The sequence below is a fragment of the Gadus morhua genome, chromosome 14, assembly GCF_902167405.1.
Source record: "Gadus morhua chromosome 14, gadMor3.0, whole genome shotgun sequence".
Taxonomy (NCBI): domain Eukaryota; kingdom Metazoa; phylum Chordata; class Actinopteri; order Gadiformes; family Gadidae; genus Gadus; species Gadus morhua.
The window spans coordinates 22,832,476-22,855,615 of NC_044061.1; the positions used below are offsets into that span (position 1 = coordinate 22,832,476).

The 23,140-nt window shown below is 42.4% G+C and overlaps 2 protein-coding genes and 1 long non-coding RNA gene across 4 annotated transcripts in view; all 3 read left to right on the forward strand.

The window, feature by feature from the left end:
- Positions 1 to 315: 315 nt before the first annotated feature.
- Positions 316 to 10,318, forward strand: dusp22a (dual specificity phosphatase 22a). The gene is made up of 7 exons (XM_030377221.1): positions 316 to 603; positions 1,538 to 1,571; positions 2,788 to 2,870; positions 3,391 to 3,440; positions 6,440 to 6,514; positions 6,608 to 6,779; positions 9,650 to 10,318. Exons 1-7 carry the CDS (start codon positions 583 to 585, stop codon positions 9,860 to 9,862), a joined length of 648 nt encoding a protein of 215 aa, XP_030233081.1. The 5' UTR covers positions 316 to 582; the 3' UTR covers positions 9,863 to 10,318.
- Positions 10,319 to 11,238: 920 nt separating this feature from the next.
- Positions 11,239 to 16,721, forward strand: irf8 (interferon regulatory factor 8). Of its 2 annotated transcripts, XM_030377218.1 has the most exons (9): positions 11,239 to 11,369; positions 11,620 to 11,796; positions 12,618 to 12,801; positions 13,228 to 13,316; positions 13,631 to 13,739; positions 14,312 to 14,356; positions 14,698 to 15,096; positions 15,701 to 15,816; positions 16,062 to 16,721. In XM_030377218.1, the coding sequence occupies exons 1-9, from the start codon at positions 11,244 to 11,246 to the stop codon at positions 16,257 to 16,259; spliced, it is 1,443 nt and encodes a 480-aa protein (XP_030233078.1). In that variant the 5' UTR covers positions 11,239 to 11,243; the 3' UTR covers positions 16,260 to 16,721. The 2 variants fall into 2 exon arrangements, with proteins under 2 accessions (XP_030233078.1, XP_030233080.1); XM_030377220.1 differs by lacking the exon at positions 14,312 to 14,356.
- A 5,307-nt stretch (positions 16,722 to 22,028) lies between these two features.
- LOC115558781 (uncharacterized) overlaps positions 22,029 to 23,140 on the forward strand; it is a 15,941-nt gene continuing 14,829 nt past the window's right edge. Inside the window, exon 1 of the long non-coding RNA XR_003979370.1 lies at positions 22,029 to 23,140. This exon is cut by the window's right edge and continues 499 nt beyond it. This is a non-coding gene — a long non-coding RNA (uncharacterized LOC115558781).

A 23,140-nucleotide genomic window follows, 5' to 3' on the forward strand; every position in this document is an offset into this window, starting at 1 on the left:
TCACAATTGTACAAATGGACAATGACATGCATATTTGCACTACGATCAGTGTTTTAAGTGAAAGTAATATTTAGCATGTTAGAAGAAGCTCAATGTATAACTGATATTATTTTGTATGATTTAAAAAAAAAAAAAAATACCGTCGGGGTACTAGGCTTACCCCAACTCAGTGTCTAAACAAATCTTTCAAGAAGAAATTCTTATTTTTTTTCAATCATATCATTAAAATGCTGGATAATGTAGAAATGTAAGTACGTAACTAATATCGATTATGAAAGCGGAACCTGTAATGATCTCACTGTTGCCGTGATGTCACTTACCGGATGAATCGGCGCCTGGATTCGTTCAAAAAGTACCCGGAAGACCAATGCAACGGAACTACTCTGTCCATAATATTGTTTATTGTGAGGGCTTACACGGCATAATGGCTTTGCAAAACACATAGACAGCAGTGGGTCAATAATAGATAGCATTCCCCACGTCAAAGGTCGAATTGCTGTTGCAAAAATCGAGGTTTGCAAGCAATACATTGCCACAACAACGGTGCACAGAACACAGAAGGGTCCCCGCTGGGAAGTCGACATGGGTAATGGCATGAACAAGGTAGGATTTGTGTATTCCACACATGTTTTGATCGCAAGTGACGTGAAGTATCTTTGTGGTCGCCTGGACCCGAGGGCATGGGTTTATTATCAATCACGTGACGTTAGGCTGTCGTGCAGCGAGTAGACTAGTAACACATGTTATGTAAATGCTGAGTAACGTGTGAAGTACCACCACATTGTGAGGGTAATGTGTTACAATTACTTCGTCGCGTTGATGTGTTGATTCACGAAAAAACATGGCCGACCATAAGGTCATGCCAGGCTAAATGTGTATTTACCCTACAGGACCTAAATACTCAATATCAGGAGGTGAATCATGTGGCCCAAGTAATTAGGCAAATGAGAAGAAAAAGTGTTTAATGTTCCTAAAACAAGATAACAAGGACATGCCATTTTACTCCCCGTCCCCCTGACCAGACACTGCGTCTGCATAAATGCCAACCTTATCGGGCACTGCCAAATCTAGTCACTAGTCCAGCCTTTATCAATATGTAGAGCAGGTGAAATGTATGCATATGAATTATGATATTGGTATAAGTAAAGATCTGGATTTGGTTTGGTTTTAATACTTATATAATTTAAGTTTACAGTTGTATACAAGCTATTAAGGAATGTCTCTCAAATTATCAATTAAAAACACCTTACCAACCGTTGATTAGCACATTGCCCTTATAATCACGCCTCCTTGCCCTTATAAACTTGCCTCATCACTTCTGGCCTTAGTATTATTTCTTGGCACAGACCTGTCCCTGGACGTTAAATCTTTAAGCCCATTCTGGACTTTGCCAGTATAGCAAGCTAAACCCAGCTTATGGAGTTAGCAGTGCCTTGTATCACAGGCACAGCTAGAGCTCCAACGCTTATGGGTATGCACTGTATGAGGAGTCACGTTACTACAGTAACCTAATATGACTGCAACGGCTTTTTCACAGGTGGTTGATGGACTCTACTTGGGAAACATAAGAGGTAAGAAAAGCAGATTAAACTTTAAGTGTTTTTAATTGTATTAAGCAGGTTTTAAAATGTTTATAGATGATAAACAGGTTATGCTTATAGACTATTCTTAAAAGGCTGTATTGTAGGAATGTAAAAACTATGGACGTGCTAGTGATAAATAAGGTCAAGTTCTTATGCACGGGTTACAGTTTTTATTTGTATAATAATAAGTAATGTTTGTGCGACAACAGTAACATCCCAAACAACTTCTCAAACTTGGACAATATGTTCCAAATGTAACGTTTGCATCATTAGGGTCGATGTTTCCGATTCAATCACAAATCACAGCTGTTACTTATCTCAAATGTCATTTGATAGGACTATCGCAGACAGCTCTTTGACTTTCATGTTCTGTTTGAGGACTGTCTGAATTATCAGTAGCCCACCTACGTCACAGTACACAAGAACAGAGCCAGTGGCGGTTCTAGGATTTTTCTGAAACAGGGGCCATTAAGGGGCCACATGCTACATTCAGGGGCAGTATCGGCCTTGGGCTGAGTTGTTGACGGGGGGGGGGGGGGGGGGGCACGTCAGGGGCCAATCAGATTTCAGCAGGGGCCAGGGCCCCTGTGACCCCGCCCCTAGAACCGCCACTGCAGAGGGCTAAAGGAATCCAGTGACCAAAACCATAGCATTCCATTCTTTGACCTGGATCCACCTCAACCATACCGTATACGGGGGCCTATGCACTGAGGCTGAGAATAGATCTCTCTAGTAATCAACACTCCAGTAAGCCCCCCCCCCCTGACCCCAAAGAGGCAGTCATATCGTAATCTGGGTGTTGGAAAAGTCTTTATTAACCGTTGTGGAATTTGCTAAAGTATTAAAGTTGATCTCTCTCTGTCTGTGTATCTGTCTGCCTGTCTGTCTGTATGTGTCTCTGTCTCTCTCTATCTGTCTCTCTCTTGCTCTGTCTCTTTCTCTGTCTCTCTGGGTCTCGCTGTCTCTCATTATGTCTTTGTGTGTGTGTGTGTGTGTGTGTGTGTGTGTGTGTGTGTGTGTGTGTGTGTGTGTGTGTGTGTGTGTGTGTGTGTGTGTGTGTGTGTGTGTGTGTGTGTGTGTGTGTGTGTGTGGGTGTGTCTCTCTCTTTCTCTCTCTCTCTCTCTCTCTCTCTCTCTCTCTCTCTCTGTCTCTCTGTCTCTCTCTCTCTCTCTGTCTCTCTCTCTGTCTCCCGTTCCACTCCCAGATTCAGAAAACAGAGGGAGCCTGTCTCAGAATGGCATCACCCATATCCTATCGGTGTACAACAATGCCAAGCCTGTGTTGGAGGTGAGAGGTCTCATCTCGTGAGGCATAGCACCAAGTGTCAAAACCTTGTCCTCTGCAGAACATTATTCTATTTTTAGGAAGGTGACCTTTTTACCTCTTCTTTTTAGATGTTTCAAGTGAACTGGCCATAGGTTGTCAATAATCGGATAGTTGTAATGAGTATTGATAGCCACTTGGGGGTAGTGATGATTCATTTATAAAAGTGCTGTGGTCTTTGTTCTTAGATTAAGCTATTTTGCATTTACAATGATGGACTCAATGGCACTGTGTTCCATAAAATCTCTTATCATATGGTCAATTTTTTCATTAAATATGAAGTACGCATCACTATCTTCGACCTTGGTTGTTGTAAACGTAGCTTGCATTTTTTTATGTAGACGTATTAGTCCGACCATTAGTCAGACAATATTCATAATGAGTACACCTTCTACCCTCCTAGTTTGTCGTTAAGCGACTTAACTATTAAACAAAAAGTGTTTAATTTAAGTTCTTTGCCTCTCTTGTTCTATTCTTGTTCCAGGATAAGACCTACCTATGTATAAATGCAGCTGATGCATCCAGCCAGAACCTGTGGGTAAACACACACACACACACACACACACACACACACACACACACACACACACACACACACACACACACACACACACACACACATCTTCAGCAAGCATGCACACACTGCACTGCAGGCACACTCAACACGCACACACACAAACAATAAAAATAATCCTCGGAAAGGGATGCAATTAATCAGTCAATTTTATTATTGTTGTAGAGATTAATGACCAATGAAAAGTTTTTTAACAACAGATGTTGTTTAGTTGGTTTAGTTGGTTGGTCCTTCAATTTGTTTGAAGGACATTTGGCTGTGGTTCCAGGGCGTGACAACAGCCCAGGACCAACGGTTCCATTAGTCACGATTCCATAAGATACTTCGACAGTTAGGAAATCAATGAAAAAAGCTCACCCTAAATAAAATTGTGTTTTTTGGTTGTGTTGTTTTTGGTTGTTGTTGAATCATTGATTTGGTTGCCAACCATTTTTTAATCCTATTAATACGTACGTACATACCATCATAATCAAAGTGCCTAAAGTGTGCGTGTGTTTGAGAATGCGCACACGTGTGTGTGTGTGTGTCATTTTAGGAGATGACACACACTGTTGAAATAATTATGAGTTGTTCCTCCACCCATGGCTCTCTCTTGTTGTGGAGGTCATGGTGACAAGAGGTCACGCTCCTATGCCAAATCATTTCCTTGGCTGCTGCTTTTGGCAACAGAACTAACATGTGTGTATTGATACTTTATAGCACCATCTCATTTTGGGTTGTTTAAGACACCTGAGCAATGCTCATCCATGAAACAATCCCTTAACCATTTTAAGGCGGCACATGCTATATCAGAACAGCTCCTTTGAACTTCCATTACATACTTATTTAGCTTACACTTTTATTTTTGCATCTAGCGATCAGCTAGCATGATCTCAAGAGAGAACGATTAGATCTACAGGGTGTGATGCCAAAGACGGGGAAGAGGCTGAGGCTTCCAAGGGATTTGACCCACCTCTACGTCCACTTTTGAGTGAACCAGCGCGCCGTAGGGTGTTGCGGCCTATGAGACGCACCAGCAAGTCGCAGCGCGGGGAACCGACTTGGGTCGACCGGAGGTTAATGAGGATTGAGGTTTGGGCTATTCGGTTGGACGTTGCTGATTGGGCTGGGTTGCGGGGTGTCTGACCTCCTGTCGCAATCAAGGAGTGTTCCCTCAGGCAGCAGAGGAAGGAAACCCTGCAGTGCCATCTGGCTGTGGCCTCCGACCACCCAGGACCGTAATAAAACCCCTCTGTCACAATCTCTGGGGTGACTGATTGGAGGGCTGAGACCAACTGACAGCGTGTTGTCGTCATGACGACATCCTAGGGTTGGGTCCATCTCCTTGTTTCATGTGGAGTTTCAGAAATAGTTTTGGCTGGGTTTAGAGGCCCTTTATCTTAATCTCCAACAATCTCCAATCTTCCACAGGTTTAAACGTGTTGCGTGATGGTCTTTGTCACTATCATTTCGGGGTTATCCAAAGCTACAGCCCACGGCTAAATAGATATGTAAACACTCAACCTTGCCACATCAGATAAGGAGGTGCTGCCACATTTGCGGCCCTCTCTTAATTTGTCACCACAAACCTAGACTTTTAGATGCTTTGCTTTGTAACCACTCTGTAGGTTCGGATTTTCAATCTCTGTTGATAAATATATACAATATCTAATATTTGATGGTGTTTTGCCGCTATTTGCTGGGTCATTATTGAACTTGTTTATCGCCTTTATTCAGCAAGGCTAATTTGGCTGAGCCCTGTGCATTTGTGATGGTGATTGTGGTACCTGTTAGAATGATTTAAGGATCCTCAGTCTACTTTAAGGCGTCCTTAAACAAGAACTGCTTCATAATGGCATTTCATGTTTTGACTAAATATCATCCCTCTGTCATGCATGGTTAAACATTCACACTCTATGTGACGTGGCACAGGATAGAGCCAGTCACACAGCCAGAAGGGTCATGGCTGCAGAGTAAAAGCATCATGGACATGATTAGCTGGCAATCAGAGTCTCCTGGAATACGTTCACGTCGGCCAGTTACAACCTGATATCACGCACACCAGATTCAGTATTCTGCAAATGAAACGAGATGGCCGGAAGCCTCTAGGCAGAAAGACAGATTTAAGTGCTGAGAGGACATCTTTAGAAGAGGTTGGAGTTGGATGGCAGGAAGAAGGAAGAAGGGCAGCGTCTATCTATTTTAGCACAAGTCTGTTGGCTGTTGAGTAACCAGTCAGTACTCCCCAGGAGACCAGGGTCCTAGCTGCCATGAGCTTCTTCATTGTGCAATGCACCGCCACTGTTTCCTGGTAGCTACGCGCTGGCCTTTCCATGAAGAACTGATTTTTGTTTTGTGTCTTCTGTGTATTGTCTTGTCAAGATATGCACGCAAGTGATTCTTCTAGCTTATGTTATAGCTTGTATCAAGATGCAATTATTATATCTATTAGGAATATATGTTTTTTCCTTATTTAGGTATTCATAGTGCAACTGGGTACTTATTGGTTTTATTTTTGATTGGAACTAACCTTAGTCTTTCTGAAGTCAAATAAAGCAGAATACATGCACTTATTTTGAAAATAACCCAAACAAAGCGGGCCCCCTCTCACCAGAAGCCGTGTTCACTTTAGGATGCAGAGAGATGTGGCTGATGCTTAGTCGGGGGTGGGCTCTAGGGTTTCAGTTCATTCTGTTCTCTTTCATATCCTATAATCTCTAACCTGAAATATCCTCCAGGCTCCACTTTTAATTCAAACACCTGGCAAAAAAGGGATTTTCTTGTTCGAAATCAGTACTTACCACAATAATACCTAAATATACGCGTGTGTGTGTGTGTGTGTGTGTGTGTGTGTGTGTGTGTGTGTGTGTGTGTGTGTGTGTGTGTGTGTGTGTGTGTGTGTGTGTGTGTGTGTGTGTGTGTGTGTGTGTGTGTGTGTGTGTGTGTGTGTTATCTCCATGCTAATTGTTCATGTTTTCAGGTCACAGTATTTTAAAGAGTGCATCGCCTTCATCCATGAGTGTCGGCTAAAAGGGGGCTCTTGTCTGGTTCACTGGTAAGTCTCCCCATTATCAAAGTAAGGCTTTTCAGGGTCCAACCAACCCATCCCCCTCACTCGTCTCATGTGGATACCGTACTCTTCCCCCAGCCTGGCAGGTGTGTCGCGCAGCACCACCGTAGTGGTCGCCTACCTGATGACGGTCACACCCTATGGCTGGGAGGAGTGCCTGACCGCCGTGAAAGCCGTCCGCCCCTTTGTGGGTCCAAACGCGGGCTTCCAGCAGCAGCTGCAGGAGTACCAGACGACCAGCGTCTCTGAGGTACACGCGCCACACAGTGAATGAATGAATGAATGAATGACTGAAATGGGTCATCACCGACAGCGGTACATCGGCCAATAGGAATCATCGGTTGGCGGCAGGGTCCTAAACCTCACCGGTGATCCTTTATTCATGCCTCGCAAGCATGCTGGCACGTCTCTAGTTACATGGCTATGGTACACAAAATATAAATTTTTCAACCAATCAGATTGCTCTAAGAATTGGAGCGAACTGATTGGTCGATAAAAATAATTCATTTGTAGCAATGTGATTGGTCGAAGAAACCACAAATTAACGAGGAGCGAGGCTTTTGTCAATATTCCCCTCCTTCTTAGAAAACCCAAAGGTGTTCCACACGTTTGATTTCCGATTCGCTGGTGCACCGAAAATCATTTCACTGTTTTCGGACATGTTGCATTGTTCTATTTTTAATATGGCTGATTTTCGCTTGCACACAACTCCGGACAGTTGTTCCATGCTAGCGAGATGCAGAGACGCGCGCAAACACACACACGGATCCGCCCACTTCCTTAAATTTTTTTTTTCAGATCTGTATGGAAATGGAATGAAATGAGTTGACAATGCTGTCTGAAAGGGTAATTCCGGTGTAAAATGGATTTGGTATATGTTTTGTTGAGTTGAAACGTTTGTTTTGGAGCACAACAACCGCATATAGACGCTTTCTTCAGTTGGCTGTTTTTTAGCCGATTCTATCGAAACGCTATAAATGTCGATGCCATTTTGTTTTTAAGGCTCGATAGGTAGATTGACAAACACAGAGATTGTGACATCCGTCAGCAACACGCAAGCTCTGTGTTCTCCAATCTACTTATCGAGTCATAAAAACAAAATGGCGTAGACGGGTGATCTACTGATGGTATTGTGTGTATAAAATGTCCTTTTTAATAAACAATCTGTACACTTACAAAGTTCTCAAGGCCTCGTTTTATATGTTAAGACCCTTAATATACTACCAAAGAATTGTCGGGCTACTTTTAGCCTTTTAAGTGGTTTAAAATAGCGATTTTGTTTTTACCATAACCAGTGCCCCCATCGTTCCAAGTTTATAGGGTTTTGATAGAATCGGCTTAAAACAGCCAACTGAAGAAAGCGTCTATATGCGTTTTTTGTGCTCCAAAACTAAAGTTTCAACTCGTTATCATACAAAACATATCCCAAATCCATTTTACACCGGAATTACCCTTTAATATCAGGCTCAAGCTTCATTCAACCGATTCGCAACGTTTAAATCTGCGCATCGACCTATTCTTGGTCATTTTAAATCGATTCAGGAGCCCATGTATCAATGTAGTCGCTTCTGTGGTAATCCAACCGGTTACAGATTCTTATCGTGAATCGTTACACCCCTACGGCTGAGCGTTCAGTGGTTCTACTTTCACTTTGAAGAGTTACGTGCTTATTCATATTGATACCACGTGCACACTATAATTACGGAAGCCTAAGGCATTCACTTGAGAAAATGAATTCTGCTCTTGTTTTTCTGAATTAACGTCGTAATTATCTCAGCATTCAGAGAAAAGTTTAATGGATAAAAAAATATCTGCTCTGTTTTTCTGGATGAATGGGACCGCATGAAGTATGGTTGCTTCTGCTAATCAGCCTTACCCTACAAAGGTAACTTAAGGTAGGGGGTCGATATCCTATTGTCTAAAAAATAAACCAAAATAAAACTTGCTTAAACAGGCAGGACATGTTGGCTTCTATGAAATTTAGCTCTTAGCTGAATGAGTGCTTATCCTGCGATTTTGAGGTATCACGTTATTCAGAAAAACATTTTTTGCCATGAAAGCTTTCCTCAGAATTCTGAGATAATAAACTTGTTAATTCAGAAAAACAAGGGCAAATCTCAAGTGAATACAATACATAACCTTGCATTGTTCATGAATGAAAAATAGCAAATAATATTTGCAAATAATATGGGCACTTGAAAATACCGCTTCATCCATTGTTCTACAGTAAATTATGCTTAATTCACCCATACTATAAATTGTACATTTAAATAAAATAGATTAGAATCACTTTGACACAAGTGACTCACTTGTGTCACAATACCAATTAAACATGCTAAATAGCTGCTGGCCGAGTTGTCTCAGCGAGTAAAGGGAACTGGAGGGGATTTGCTGGGATTGCATTAACTGTCACGTGTTCAGTGTGGCGGTCACCACCTTGCATCATAACTTCAGTTTTTTCTGTTGGGTAGATGTAGCGGCACGATTTCTGACAATCTGTGGGGAAATCAGCTGGCTTTGGTTGGCTTTTTTAGGGTTTAGTCATACTGGCAGAATATATATTCACAGACCCACCATAGCTCGTATTTTGTACCCTGTTGACTGGCTGAGACAACACTATCGGGCTGAATGTAAGCAATTCTCACCAATGTTAATATGATATGCCTTTATGTTCATTTTAGAGCCACAAATCTGTGTGTTTCAAAGTAAAAGCGTGTCCAGCAGCTACAAGATGTTGCTATCTATAATGGGCACATGAACAAAAACAGGGCGATGGGTGCTTTCTTTTTTTCTTTTTCCATCTCAAAAAGGATACAAAACGACCCCCTTCAATCATGCAATATCTAATATGTATCCTTGTCATTTCATTGAATTTAGTCATAATGCAGATTTTATCTATAGGTTATTACATTGTAGTACGCCAAATATATGTATCTCTGCTAAATCTCTAAAAAAAAACTAAAACTTCCATTTCAGTATGAACTAATCAATTCATACATTTATTATTTAATAAATAATAATTATCATTGTATCCATCGGTTTGAGTAATACGGTTTATGGATTGTATAAGTAACGGCATTGTTCCTCCATACCGACCACCCCCCTCCCTGCGGCCCCCAGTACCGGGCTTGGCTGCGGGACAGCCTCCGGCCCGGCCCGGCTCAGGACGAGGAGCAGGTGGGAGCGCTGCTGCAGCTAGCAGAGCAGCGGCGGCCGGCGGCGGCGGGGAGGGTCACGCCGGACCACAGCTGGAGGAAGGACGACACAGCTGGCCCCTCTCTGGCCAGTGACCCCATCGACGAGGGCGAAGGGCCCAGCGGCGCCAGGAGCTGATGCTCTGGCCCCTGCCATCACGGAGGGGCCGCCAGGAACCACGTTCAGGATTAAGACGGGTAACCTGAACGCTTTGAGGGACAACAGTGCGGACTGCGTGTGAGCCCCGTGTTTTGTGGTAGCTTAAAAAAACCAGGAAGTCGATTTCGACCAACATGAATACTGACCAAAGCCTTACTCTTAAACCTTATATACTTGTTTATATATATAAGGACCTCATCATAGGCCTTTAAACCTCATCGTTAAAGGTTTAACATACATTCCGTTCAAAGTTTATCTGTCTTCTCTTCGTTGTGCTTTAAAGTGATGTAATCCTTCAAAAAGCTTTTAATTGTGCTGATGTTCAAAAGGAGCTGAATACTATGTATCTAAGGGATTAGTAACAATGGATATTTGTTTTCCAGAGCCTTTCAAATCGTCCTGATTGTGTATTTTAATTGTCTAGAGTAATTTGTTGAAAAAATTGTGGTTCAATTTGCTTTTTTATTTTTTTCTATTAAAAAAGATTCAAACTTGTATTAAAAAATGCTATTGACAAAAGTTATTACAAATATAAAATATTCAATCCTAATCTGCTGGTTTTTATTCGTTGGGTTCGATGTTAATTTCCCAGTAGCTGTATGTGTTTGAGAGCCTGCCTGCGTGTGTGTCAGTAAAGTTAGTGTATGCTAAATCAATATTTGATTTGAGCAAAGTAAATATGAGCGGGTTGGCCTTGTTCCGAGTCCCAGGAGGGATCATGTGATGTGCTTTCACTTTTTTCCCAATATAGGTTTGTATTCCATACAGTTTTAAATCGAAAGCCCCTCACGTAACATCAATCCCAGTTTTCAGTTTCTTTATGTGCATAGTTTTTTTTGCCTCACTTTATTGTTAAATTCTTAAGGAACTGTACAGCACTGAGTGGGATCACGTACAGTTGACGCTTTGGCATTATTATGATGACCCTGTTTATTGCCTGGTGAAATGTAAACATGTATTGACTTATAATAATTTGATGAGCATGTTCATAATTATCGGTATAGTAAATGATATAGTCAGTAGCCTCTGTGTAGTAAGTTGGTGTTCGTAAGCGTTGGCAGGGGAAGCAGTAGGACAATAAAAAGCTCTCATTATAGGTTTATAGTGTGGAAAAGTCCAGAAGATCGTTTATGGCAATATATAAAAGGATGATTGGTGATAAGATTATATCATGATCTTGTACACCTGGATTATATATACTGACAAACTTTCCGCGTGGGAGGCAACAGTCGATATCATATCTTCCAAGCGATTTCTTGTAAATTTGTGTTGTTAAAAGAAAGAATGAATTGATCCGGAAAGGGGCGGTCCTAGTGTATCTAGTCGCTCCTCATTGGATATAATTTGTGACAGTCAGCCAATGGTCTTGCTGAATAGGTTATCACGCAGCTCATACATTGATCGACAGTTTGAAATAAAGCCCATTCCATTAAATGAGGTTAAAGGTGTCATCTGTCTGGAGCTGGAAATAATTCGTGGATATAAAGTAAGTTGAAAACCCGTTGGATTTATTGTTTCGATTTGAGTTTTAGTGTAGTTTCACCTTCACCTTTTTCACCACATTGCTGTGATTGATTGAGATTGATAGTCAATTGTTACAGGACAGCTGGCATAATATGGTTTAACAATTAAGTGCAATACTTTCCTTTCGAAAGGCATGAAGAGGATTTTATTTATGCCAGCTGGCAGTAACAAAAAAAAAATATTGTAATAACTCCACGACGTTGTATTCCTAGGTCAAGATGTCGAACACGGGAGGACGAAGACTGAAGCAGTGGTTGATTGAGCAGATCAAGAGCGGACAGTACTCGGGGCTTGAGTGGGAGGATGACAGCCTCACCATGTTTCGCATCCCATGGAAGCATGCTGGGAAGCAGGATTATAACCAAGAGGTCGATGCTTCCATCTTCAAGGTTCGATGATGCCTTATTAAATTTTGAAACTTTTTATGCAGGCCTTATTTTCATCATAGGCTATGCATGTCCACCAACAGGTACCTAAGCAGACAATCCAAACGTATACTAACTAAAACTTGATGGCCCTCTTTCGTCTACTGCCTGGCCCTCAATCTGATATTATAGGCAGGCATATTTAAAATAAAGAAAACATGATGTTGCTTTTTCACACAACTTTTCCATAGCTTATTATAAAAATGTATAACTGAGCCGATTTAATGGTTAAATATAAAGCATTCATTGATTGTATTAGTGTGTTGTATTGTATTGGTTATTGGTTATTGGCTATATTTCAAAAGCTTTACACATTAGAAAAGAGCTTTGCTCATTGCTCTCCATTGGCACAGGATAATCAAGAGTAAAATTGAAAATGATTACCTCACCTTGAAACAGATAGGCCTTGAGCAAATACTACGGAAGCGCTACAAAGTCTTAAAATATAGACATTAAACATAGACCAAAGACTGCGATTGTGTGACCCTTTCTGCACTGAAATACACATCAAGTTAGTTTATTTACTGTGTTATAAATTGTGTTGGCACAGTGAACTGTACCCAACCAATTCAGTTTAACATTTGACTTGCAGGATAGGAAGATCGCTGTCTGGAGCATTCAAATACTGAAATAATGTTTGAACAACCACCTGTCAAAAACTATTTAAATCGAAAATGAATACTTCATGTGTTTTCCATTATCTTTATATTTTGATTTTAAACTGATATCGAATTTTCTGGTTCTGATGATTCTTGTTTCTTTATGTCTTTTCTTCTCTCCTCCAGGCCTGGGCTGTGTTTAAGGGCAAGTTTAAAGAGGGGGAGAAGGCTGAGCCTGCTACTTGGAAAACTAGGCTCCGCTGTGCCCTGAACAAGAGCCCAGACTTTGAGGAGGTGACGGACAGGTCACAACTGGACATCTCAGAGCCCTACAAGGTCTACCGCATTGTCCCTGAAGAGGAACAGAAGCGTGAGTTTGGGGTTGAAATATTTCATAAAAACGTACTATATATATATATTTGTATGCGCTTTTTTGAAAGAGAAGCGTGTTGAAAGAGACAGAGAAGGAAATGTAGCATGGGATTGCTGGTTTGAATCGCCCTGCTTTGCTACTACAGGCATATTGCCTACATGGTTGGTTAGCAAACTAGTGAAAGGAGTCAGCAGCTTACCCATGCATGAAGTATAGTTTCATAGGGTTTAATACTAATACCCCTACCATTGGATCATGTTTTCATAATGTGTTCCCTCCGAGCATCACCCATGACCAGTGGTAACCTTTATCCTATAATCAACACCGTGCATGATGCACCCATTGCATTGTAAAAGTGTGTGTTGTAAAAGTGAGACTAACAAGACTGGCGTTGAGACTGACGGATTTTGTTCTCTTGTCCAGTCGGTAAAACCACAGCGATGGTCACGACAGCTGGCGACATCGCTGACTTAGACTGCAGCTCTGCAGAGCTAGAGGAGTTGATCAAAGTGGTGAGGGTTTCCCCCCACACACACACACACACACACACACACACACACACACACACGCACGCACGCACGCACGCACGCACGCACGCGCGCGCGCGCACACACACACCCGTCCTCACTTCACTCCCCCTATCTTCTCTTTTCCTTTTCACAATCCCACCACTATCTCTTGTCACTTAAATGTCCTCCTCACAATTCAATTACAAACTCTGTAATGTAAAAGTCAAAGGTGTCGATGGCAACTTTTGGTTGAGTGACAACTGTCTGCTGTGGAGATTAGAAAAAGTATCTAAAGGCCGTTTATCCTTGGCCTGCAGGCCTCCACTGATGACTACCCCTCAGCCATCAAGAGAAGCTACTCTCCCCAGGAGGATGGCTTTAACGTCCAAGCCAGCCCTGAGTACTGGTCACATGGCAGCATACCCGGTAAGGGATCACACCAGTCACATGCACCACACAAACACACTCACGCATGCAAAAACACACACACACACACACACACACACACACACACACACACACACACACACACACACACACACACACACACACACACACACACACACACACACACACACACACACACACACACACACACACACACACACACAAATGCAAACATCATGGTCTATCATATAATCTTCCCATCCTCTATCTTTAGAGTAGTTTCCTTTAGTTCACTTTTCGAGGAAGTTAAACCCAAGTGTCTGAAAAGTAACCGCAGCGAAAAGCTCAATGACACGGCCAAACACACACAGTTGTTTACTTGACCAATGAATTCTGCAATGGAGGAATTGGCTAACATCCTGTCGCACTGCTGACCAAGACGATAATTTCTTTGTGAGACATGGTCAGAAAGGCATTAGCTTTCTGATGATGTGGCGCGAATAGACTTGTTTGACTGCAAGCGATCGAGGTCGCCTGGACACCCAGTGTAAATACGTCCACAGTAACAGTGTTCTTCTGCGTTTGTTCCCCTGCTTCTCTTCATCCAACAGTCTTTCCGTTGCACCACACTCCCTTACCTGCCAGGTTCAGCTCAGGTATTTAAATGATGTTGCATTACAAAACATGTCCATTAACGTCACACCGGGTATGGTGGTTTCTACCATGGTTGATAGCAAAAAGTAAACATCAAAATGGATCTGAATATTTTTTTATTTGAGATTGGAATGTAATTCACCAATTTGACTTAATTGAAACTGATTTAATGATAGATCTGTGTCAATTCTCTCTCTCTCTCTCTCTCTCACTCACTCACTCACTCACTCACTCACTCACTCACTCACTCACTCACTCACTCACTCACTCACTCACTCACTCACTCACTCACTCACTCACTCACTCACTCACTCACTCACTCACTCACTCACACCCCCAACAGTGTTCTCCCAGATGATGATCTCCTTCTACTACGGGGGCCAGCTGATGCATAGCACGGTGACCTCCCACCCCGAGGGCTGCCGCATCTCCCCGGTGCTGCCCCAGCAGCGCGCCGTCGCCCGCGGCTACAGCTCCGACACCATGCAGAGCGTGCACTTCCCGCCGGCCGACCTCATCGACAACGAGCGCCAGCGGCAGGTCACCTGCAAGCTGCTGGGCCACCTGGAGAGGGGCGTTCTGGTGCGGGCCAACCGCGAGGGCGTCTTCATCAAGAGGCTCTGCCAGAGCCGGGTGTTCTGGAGCGGCCACGGGGAGCACGGCCAACACCACGGCCCCGTGACCTGCAAGCTGGAGAGGGACGCCGTGGTGAAGATCTTCGACACGGGCCGCTTCCTGCACGGTGAGCCTTCGTAGCGTTTGGATACGTCTAGAGCCAGGCCCTGATACGTGTTTGATTCCCTGTAAGAATAGAGGGGATGATAAGCATCGCAGTGAAGGCAACAGGGCGGGCGACAGGCAATGCTAGCCTTAGATTGTACTTTTACTAAGCAGAAAAACAACTGTTGATGTATTCAGCAATTTGGATATAAAAATCTTTTTTTGAAGATTAGTGTACCGGTCAGTTTCCTATGTAAATATTCTGTCTTTTGGTCTTATGGGAGTTAAATATATCAGGTATGTGTTTTATAATGGTGAGTTGTTTAAAAGAGTAACATACTCAATCATTGAGTATCATAGACTCAACGTAACATCTTTTTTATAAAACTGTGACATCTTATCCATTTCTTGGTTATCTCAACAAACAAAAGGCTCAAAAGACCATAATCTTTTTTCCCACAATGATTATCCCATCAGTAATTTTTGCTTATTTATGTACTTCATTCTACCAATGTATTTGAAGACTCAGCATCAACCAACTCAACTGCTGACCTACAAAGAAAAAAATGTGTATAGGGTGCAAAAAAGAGTAAGCGTTCTATAAAATGAAAGAGTTTTGGTTTCAGCTCTTCAACTGCACCAAGAAGGCCAGATCCCCGCACCTGACCCCACGGTGACGCTCTGTTTCGGGGAGGAACTACATGACCTCAGCAACGCCAAGAACAAACTCATCCTGGTCCAGGTAAGGCCACTAACGTCGATCACATCATTCATCATGTGGCTGGTGAATAACGTGCGGCTGACCAAACAACAGTGCCGTCATAAAAGTAGTGATGCTAGCCAGTGCCTAAGGAAAAAAATAACAAATATGCAACCTATTCATCAATAGGTCGCATATTTGTAACAATCTTTTGAAAAGCCTTCACAGAAGTTAACACGACTGCGACAAAACCACAAAATGTTTCCAAACATCTTGTGTGTTTTCAGATCACCGCCATGAACTGTCAGCAGCTTCTTGAGGCTGTGAACATGCGGGCTGTCCAGTCTTACAACCACAGCCCTTCTGTAGAGATGTCAGACGAGATGGCCAGTGACCAGATGGCACGCATCTACCAGGACCTGTGCAGCTACAGCGCCCCCCAGAGGACAGACTGTTACAGGGACAACATGACCATTACCGCATGAGCTCCGGGCTTTAAGCTCATGAACACACTGTCTCAACAGAGCCCGGTACATTATTGCTACTACGGTGGTTGTGGATATACATTGTTCCCATCGTAGAAGGTACTGCTCTTTCCCCCAAACTCATTGTAATTATGATTTCATGAGGAATTTGTTCTCTAAGTCTGAATGCGTTTCTCTCATCTCATCTTTGTTTTGTACTGTGTTCGTGAAACGCATGTCAAATTGACATTTTACTGTAAAGAGGGAGATAATTGACTATGGTCAGAATCACATACACTTTATATTTTTATATGTTTGAGTGTAGTAAATGTTTGTAAAAGTTGTTTATTAATCTGCAATGAAACCACTACAGATAGGTTTTACTATCTGTATTGGCTACTGGCGATTACTTTCTCCTTATTCCTGTTATGTAGCTTTCATGAACTTCAGAACTTCTTAATAAATTCTTTACAAAACTTCTAATACCTTTGTCACCATTACTTACTGTTACAAAAATTCATAACTATAGATATCAATTATTTATGAATTATACTTATGGTCATAGTTCCTGATAAAGAAAATTGGAATTAAGAACAACAAAGTGTACCTGGGCAAGTTTGCTAGTGTTATGCATGTGACTGAAAGGTTTACCTGGGTTAAAAGAGAGCACTGCCTGTGTAGTTAGCTGGGGTTATATGTTGCCCTAGGGTGCCTATTGGGGTTATAGGGTTACGTTTTCAGTTTAGAGTAAGGGGTTAGGGTTTGGGTTTTGGGGATTGGTTTTCGGTTATGGTAACAGTTAGAGGTTCCTATTGGTGGTGTTTTAGGGATTGGTTCCATCTACCCCTCTGGATAGATGCCCCTCTGGGTAGAACTACCTGATCTTCCCCTATGGCGGACGCAAGTTGGGGCACCCTGATCTAGATTGTGAAATCCATAGATGATGAATGAGTGAATCATCGGCCGTGATTATGATTGACATTTGGTGCCATTGCATTGCGATGATGAAATGAATATATGACAACTGAAAGCAAAAGCAGGATGTCACGCGCTCTTGGGGGCGGCTGGACATCCCCTTAGAATGAGTTGGAAGTAAAAGCGAAAATATTGTGTTACATCGTGGCCAAGAGTCACGGCGTTGTCAATCCCAATAGAAGGTTGCTTCACTGGAATTCCAGGTGTAATGTGAACACGCAGTAAAGCTGGGGTGCTAAAACAGTGGAGCGCACACACACGCACACACACACAAACTCTCAGTTCACCTACGACCCTTTTGGTTAAAAGGTTGTTTAATTTGCTGGACAAAATAGTGTGTCCGTGTGTGTGTTTGTATGTGTGTTTATGTGCGTGCGGGACTGTTTATGTATATGTGTGTGTTTTTTTGTTTGTCTGTGTGTGTGCCAGTGTGTGTGTGTTGTGTGTTTGTTTGTGTGTGTGTTGTGTGTTTGTTTGTCTGTGTGTGTGCCAGTGTGTGTGTGTTGTGTGTTTGTTTGTCTGTGTTTGTGCCAGTTAATGTTTGTGTGTGTGCTTGTGTCCCTGTCTGTGTGTGCGTCTGTGTTTGGCAGAGGAGAATGTATTTTGGCCCGTAAAGAATACTACAGATCAGGAGCATCCACTCAACAAATCTTGTTGTTTTCAACAGAGTTTCTCAATGAACTTATGAAAGGATCAATTATGGTCAGCGTTGCTGCCACCCTAATCAGTCCCTCTCATTTACCTTTCTCTTTCTCTTAGATACAAACGCCCGCATGTTGTTTTTCAGAGTGCCCCGTAGGTACGCGCTTCTTTTTTTTTAATGCATTTTGCGTGTCTGCAAAGTAGACATATTCGTGTTGCAACACCTCTCCTTGTGGTGTCAGTCTGAGGCTTCCTACAGTACTCCATTACAACATGTAACAAGCACTTCAACGCTGGGAAGCTCTCTGCTCTTCTTTTACACATAACATACACACTTATCTGAATTCATCACTTGAAGGAAGTATAAATCAATAGTGAAAGACAAATTTAAAGGCTTGTGACTTTCTTTTTTAAATGTTGGTATAAGCGGTTGGTTATATGAGTTATGATCAATTAAAAAAAGAGAGTAGAACTTGTTTCAGTAGTACTAATTTTAACTAACCCACAAGTAAAGAAATAAAGTTGATTTGAACAAAGAATTGTTAAAAGTCCAGCGAGAACATTTAAATGTGTTTTAGAGGGCCCAATCCTAGTCACAAGGGGAACACATCTAAAAAAACAGGGGTTGAATGGTTTTCATTTGCCGTGCAGAGATTGCATTGTGCAACACGCACTCTGTAGGTGTTGTTGCTCTCTGCTGTACTCTGGGGAGCTGTAGAGTACAGATGAGAATAGGCCCCTGGAGAGAGGAACTGGGAAGTCCTGAGATCACTTATAATGGGCAGGCAGGTGGAGACGCAGCCCACATCCTCGGACATGAAGAACGCTTATATTTAAACACAGAAGAACGGCTACACGCACAGATTGCACACACACCGCACTGCCATGCGAACACACACAATCACAGACCTGGACTCACACACAACCACACACACACACAGACACCAAACACACACACACACACACACACACACACACACACACACACACACACACACACACACACACACACACACACACACACACACACACAGACACACACACACACACACACACACACACACACACACACAGACACACAAACACACTTTTCTACATGAAATATAGACACATTATATACAGAACCATGTTATATACATAACCTATCATCAGTGTCCACTGTTTAGCAGATGCATTGCAAATAAAACGTGAACACAATCATACAAACACACAAATGTGTGTTTGTTTGAATGTGCAGTGATAACTATTGAAAACCATAGCAGACAGACATATCTGCAGAAACAACCAGACTCTGATGAGGGAAATGTGAGGTTAAGGTGGTCAGAAAGTCTGTCAGCGAGAGAACGAGTGGGGGGGTTGGGGGTTGGGGTATGACAGTGAGTTGCATCAGTCTGCTCTGATAGGCCAGAGTCGTTCCTGAGCGCCTGATCTGCGCTCGGACAGGAAACATGGAGACTAGCCAAGGAAGAGCATTATAAACCCTTGTCAACTTCTCCCTTTGAAAGAGGAACCGGCTCTGCTTGGGCCATCCGTAGCAAAGCAAAAATCTGACCCAAGCCAGTCTCTGTGTCTCTGTCTGAATATGTGGCCCTGTTGTATTGTATAACAGTCAAATGTCAATTTCACAAACAAAGCAGAGCAGAAGTCAAACTTTTGCAAAATTACACAAATCCCTTAGCCTGGCTAATGCCAGACCAAGCTCAGCTCAATCGTAGATTGCACGTTGGTCTGGGGAAGCTGCTGTCATTTTCTACAGCAAAAGCGGCGTGATCATAGCCTGGCACCGACCTACCTACTTCCGCTCAATTTTAATTTCACTTCAGTACTAGGTCTGGGTCTGCTTAATATGAATGCATTCCATGGAAACCAGATTTCTGGCGGTCCAATCAGCGAACAGAGGGAGTGGCTGAGAACGATGACGTCTAGGTCGCGCGCCAGTTTCAATTGTCAGAGGAAGACAATGGAGAAGGATACGAGAGAAGCTATTCGGTCTGTTGTGGGATCGCTGCCGATAATCGATCAATTAAAGCCGGAGCAAGAACAAGCTTTGCTGAGTTTTGTTGGTGGCCATGATGTTGTGGCCCTTCTCCCCACCGGGTTCGGGAAAAGTTTGATTTTCCAGCTGGCTCCGTTAGTGGTGAAGGAGTTAGCTAAGGCGAACGCTAGCAATGCTAACCCGATAGTTGTTGTCGTCTCCCCTCTTGTTGCACTTATGGAGGACCAAGTGAAGGAGATTTTAATTATCATCAGTGATGTTTTGGGGGATATTGATGGGGATCTGCAATATGATTCAGAGAGGTATTTAACGGACCAAGATCTCTATTACAGTAACTACTTTGACAATGTTGATGATGATGTTGAAGATGCACTCATGAGCCGTGTCAGTAGCTCTGATTCTGAACAGTAAATTTGGTGATGCTTGTGATCAGAACACTTAAACCCTCTGTGTACTTCTGCAGGATCATGGTTGGTGTCAGTTTTACATATTTTGTAAATGTGTTTGTAATTTGTGCAATTCGACAAAACTGCACATGCACCTGCTAAATAAAAGTTGACCACAAACATTATCTCTGTCCTTACTATCGAATATTAATTTAGAATGTACAATTGTTCCTTGAACTCTTAAATCAGATAAACAAAACCTGCAGCTATCGTTCAGAGACATCTTCACGCTTCATCTTGTTTTGTTTGCGTACAGTCTACGCGTGCGCGCAACGTGGTTTCCGGCCGGTCCCGTCGCATGACACACGTCACGACCAAACGCTATGCGATTGGTTATGGCAGATCCAGAGTGGCACTGGGCAGATCCAATCATTTTAAAACTACTACAGACACCCGCTTCCAAGTCATTGAACGTTTGTCAATTGAGCAGTTCCAGACCTTCTGTACAAATGAAACGAAGTACGTCGTACGATGGTCTGGTAGGACCAGGCTAGCGGGATCAATGGGCCTAGTACAAATGACTCTGTACGCAATTGGCTGCTTGCCGTCACTTCCCTGTCGTAATTGGGTTAAACCAGCAAATAGCGCGCCAGGGGTAAAGCCAGCTTGGTGATTGGCTCCCGCAAAAACGTATCGGAAACAGAAAGAAATGTATTGCTCTTCAACGGACCCTTCCGAAGGACGAACCGCCGGCAGAATGGGCCGGGCTACCCAGTCTACAAATCCCTTGCAAAATGAAGCCATTCATTCTAAATCATATTGTCTTTGCTCAAAGCTGACTTTTCTCTAACAAAATGATTCACACAGGCCGTATATTAATCAGACTTATTGGGCAATGACTTCCAACTGGTGCGATTAATAAAAAGTAAAAAACACACAAATTACAATATCTATTTTCTGGCCTCATGCAGTCATGTTTCATATTCAAGTGTACAAAATGATTTTTTCTTTTATCGGTGCGATAATCATTTTTGCCAGCTTCGCTGATGACCAACCCATGCTTAATTACGTGATCAACTAAATTTGCACAAATTCATTTGAAATATTAGCTTGTCTTCCTCTTTTTATTCTGCCTACACATAAATGCACATTCTTCTCCTCCTCCTCCTCCTCCTCTACCTCTCTGTGCTGCCCGTTGCTCCATTCCAACCCAGTAGGTCAGGTCTCTCTTATACTCTGACAGATTATTGAAAAGTTTAGCCATCTGAGTTTGAGCAGGTGTGGCGTGAGTGACACCCATTGGTAACTAGACTTAAGCATTTGAAGGCCAGTGTCTCCATGTGAGCAAATAACTACGATTAATTAAAGAATAATTAAATGTTTAAAAAAACATTATTATCACAAACTTGTTTGTCAATCATACATACAACATACACCTTATAAAAGGTGTATGTTTATCTCATTCATCTTTGATAATTGTTTATGATTTGCTTACTAATGAGTATTCATGTGTTGCATTACAAATGATGAATTCACTATGATTTACCACTTGATCAACGCTTCAAAGTTACACATATCCTAAGGTGCTGCCCTGATGCTTCTTGAGGATCACTGGTCTGCAGAATTCAAAAGCACCATCTGCAGAAACCCCCGCTTAGTTCAAAATGGTCATGCAACCTGGTGGCAGAGATCCTCTTGAGACCCAGGGGTCTTTTCTGTTTCGTCTTTGTGTAAAACAGAACTTGTCGCTGCAGGGTTGGCGTGGGGTCCGGGGTTGGCTGTAAGCACGGGTTCAGGGTATTACTGTGGCCCTCTGGGGGGTAAGAGTCAGCGGAGCAAACACGCAATATGAGTACGGCTCCAAGCTCCAGCGCACATGAGGTGTGTGCTAGGATGTGTGTCTGTGAGTTGTGTTTGCATGTGTGTGTTTGCGTGCGTTAAAATAAGTTTGAAAGTTACAAATAGAACAGTATCAGTCATGAGTGTTGTTATTTTCACACCACTTTTCTATTTGATTCGGAATGCATGATTGATGTTTCCACCCAAGACACGAGTTTGGATACATAAACAGTATTGGTCAAATGCTAACATGTATTACTCATCATATAAGTTAAAAAAATATCTATACCGATACTGGTAGTTATAGTTATTTTTAAATCTATAATCGCTCTAAATAGGAGCTTCGAAAAATATCAGAGGAAAACAAGTTTTAGTCCGATACCATACTTTAACTATCCATCAACTATAAGCGATATTTATGAAATTGTTTACCCCATCATGATTAACTTTATAATACAGTTTTCCATATAGTCAAACCCTTATTATTTTTTAGCTTCATCCCATTATCAGCTCCAGCAGAGACTTTGAGACGTTTCTCATTCCGGTTTTATGCTGCTCATATGGAGATCATACGGTTCATAAGAAGACCTCTCTCCCCTTGGTATGGGGCCCTAGTTCACTTTCTCTCTCCTGGTGCTCCTCTGTCTGCTCCAGATGAAGGGGAACCAATTAAATGTAACACGCCTTTGCATCAGGCCTTGGGTAGTGCGTGAGGTCAGTGGTTTGTGTGATTAGCCTTTAGCCGCAGGAGTTGGTGAGGTACCTGGGGATGAGGCGTGGTGAATGTGCTCTTCACTTAAGGTTCCCTAAATTGCATTTCTTTATATTTTTGGATGTGTATATATTTATTTATTTGTTTTTCTTTCGTTTATTTTAATTTTTTGTAGCAAGGAAAATATTTGCATACTGGTGCACAGGTTTGACAAACTTTATATGTGTATGTGCTATGGGGGTGGGGAGTATAGGCTACAACATTGCAGGTCGTATATTGTAATCGTTTCTTAAATGTACTTTAATCAATAAAAACTTGAAAAGGAAAAACAATTATATTGCCCAAAACCCTG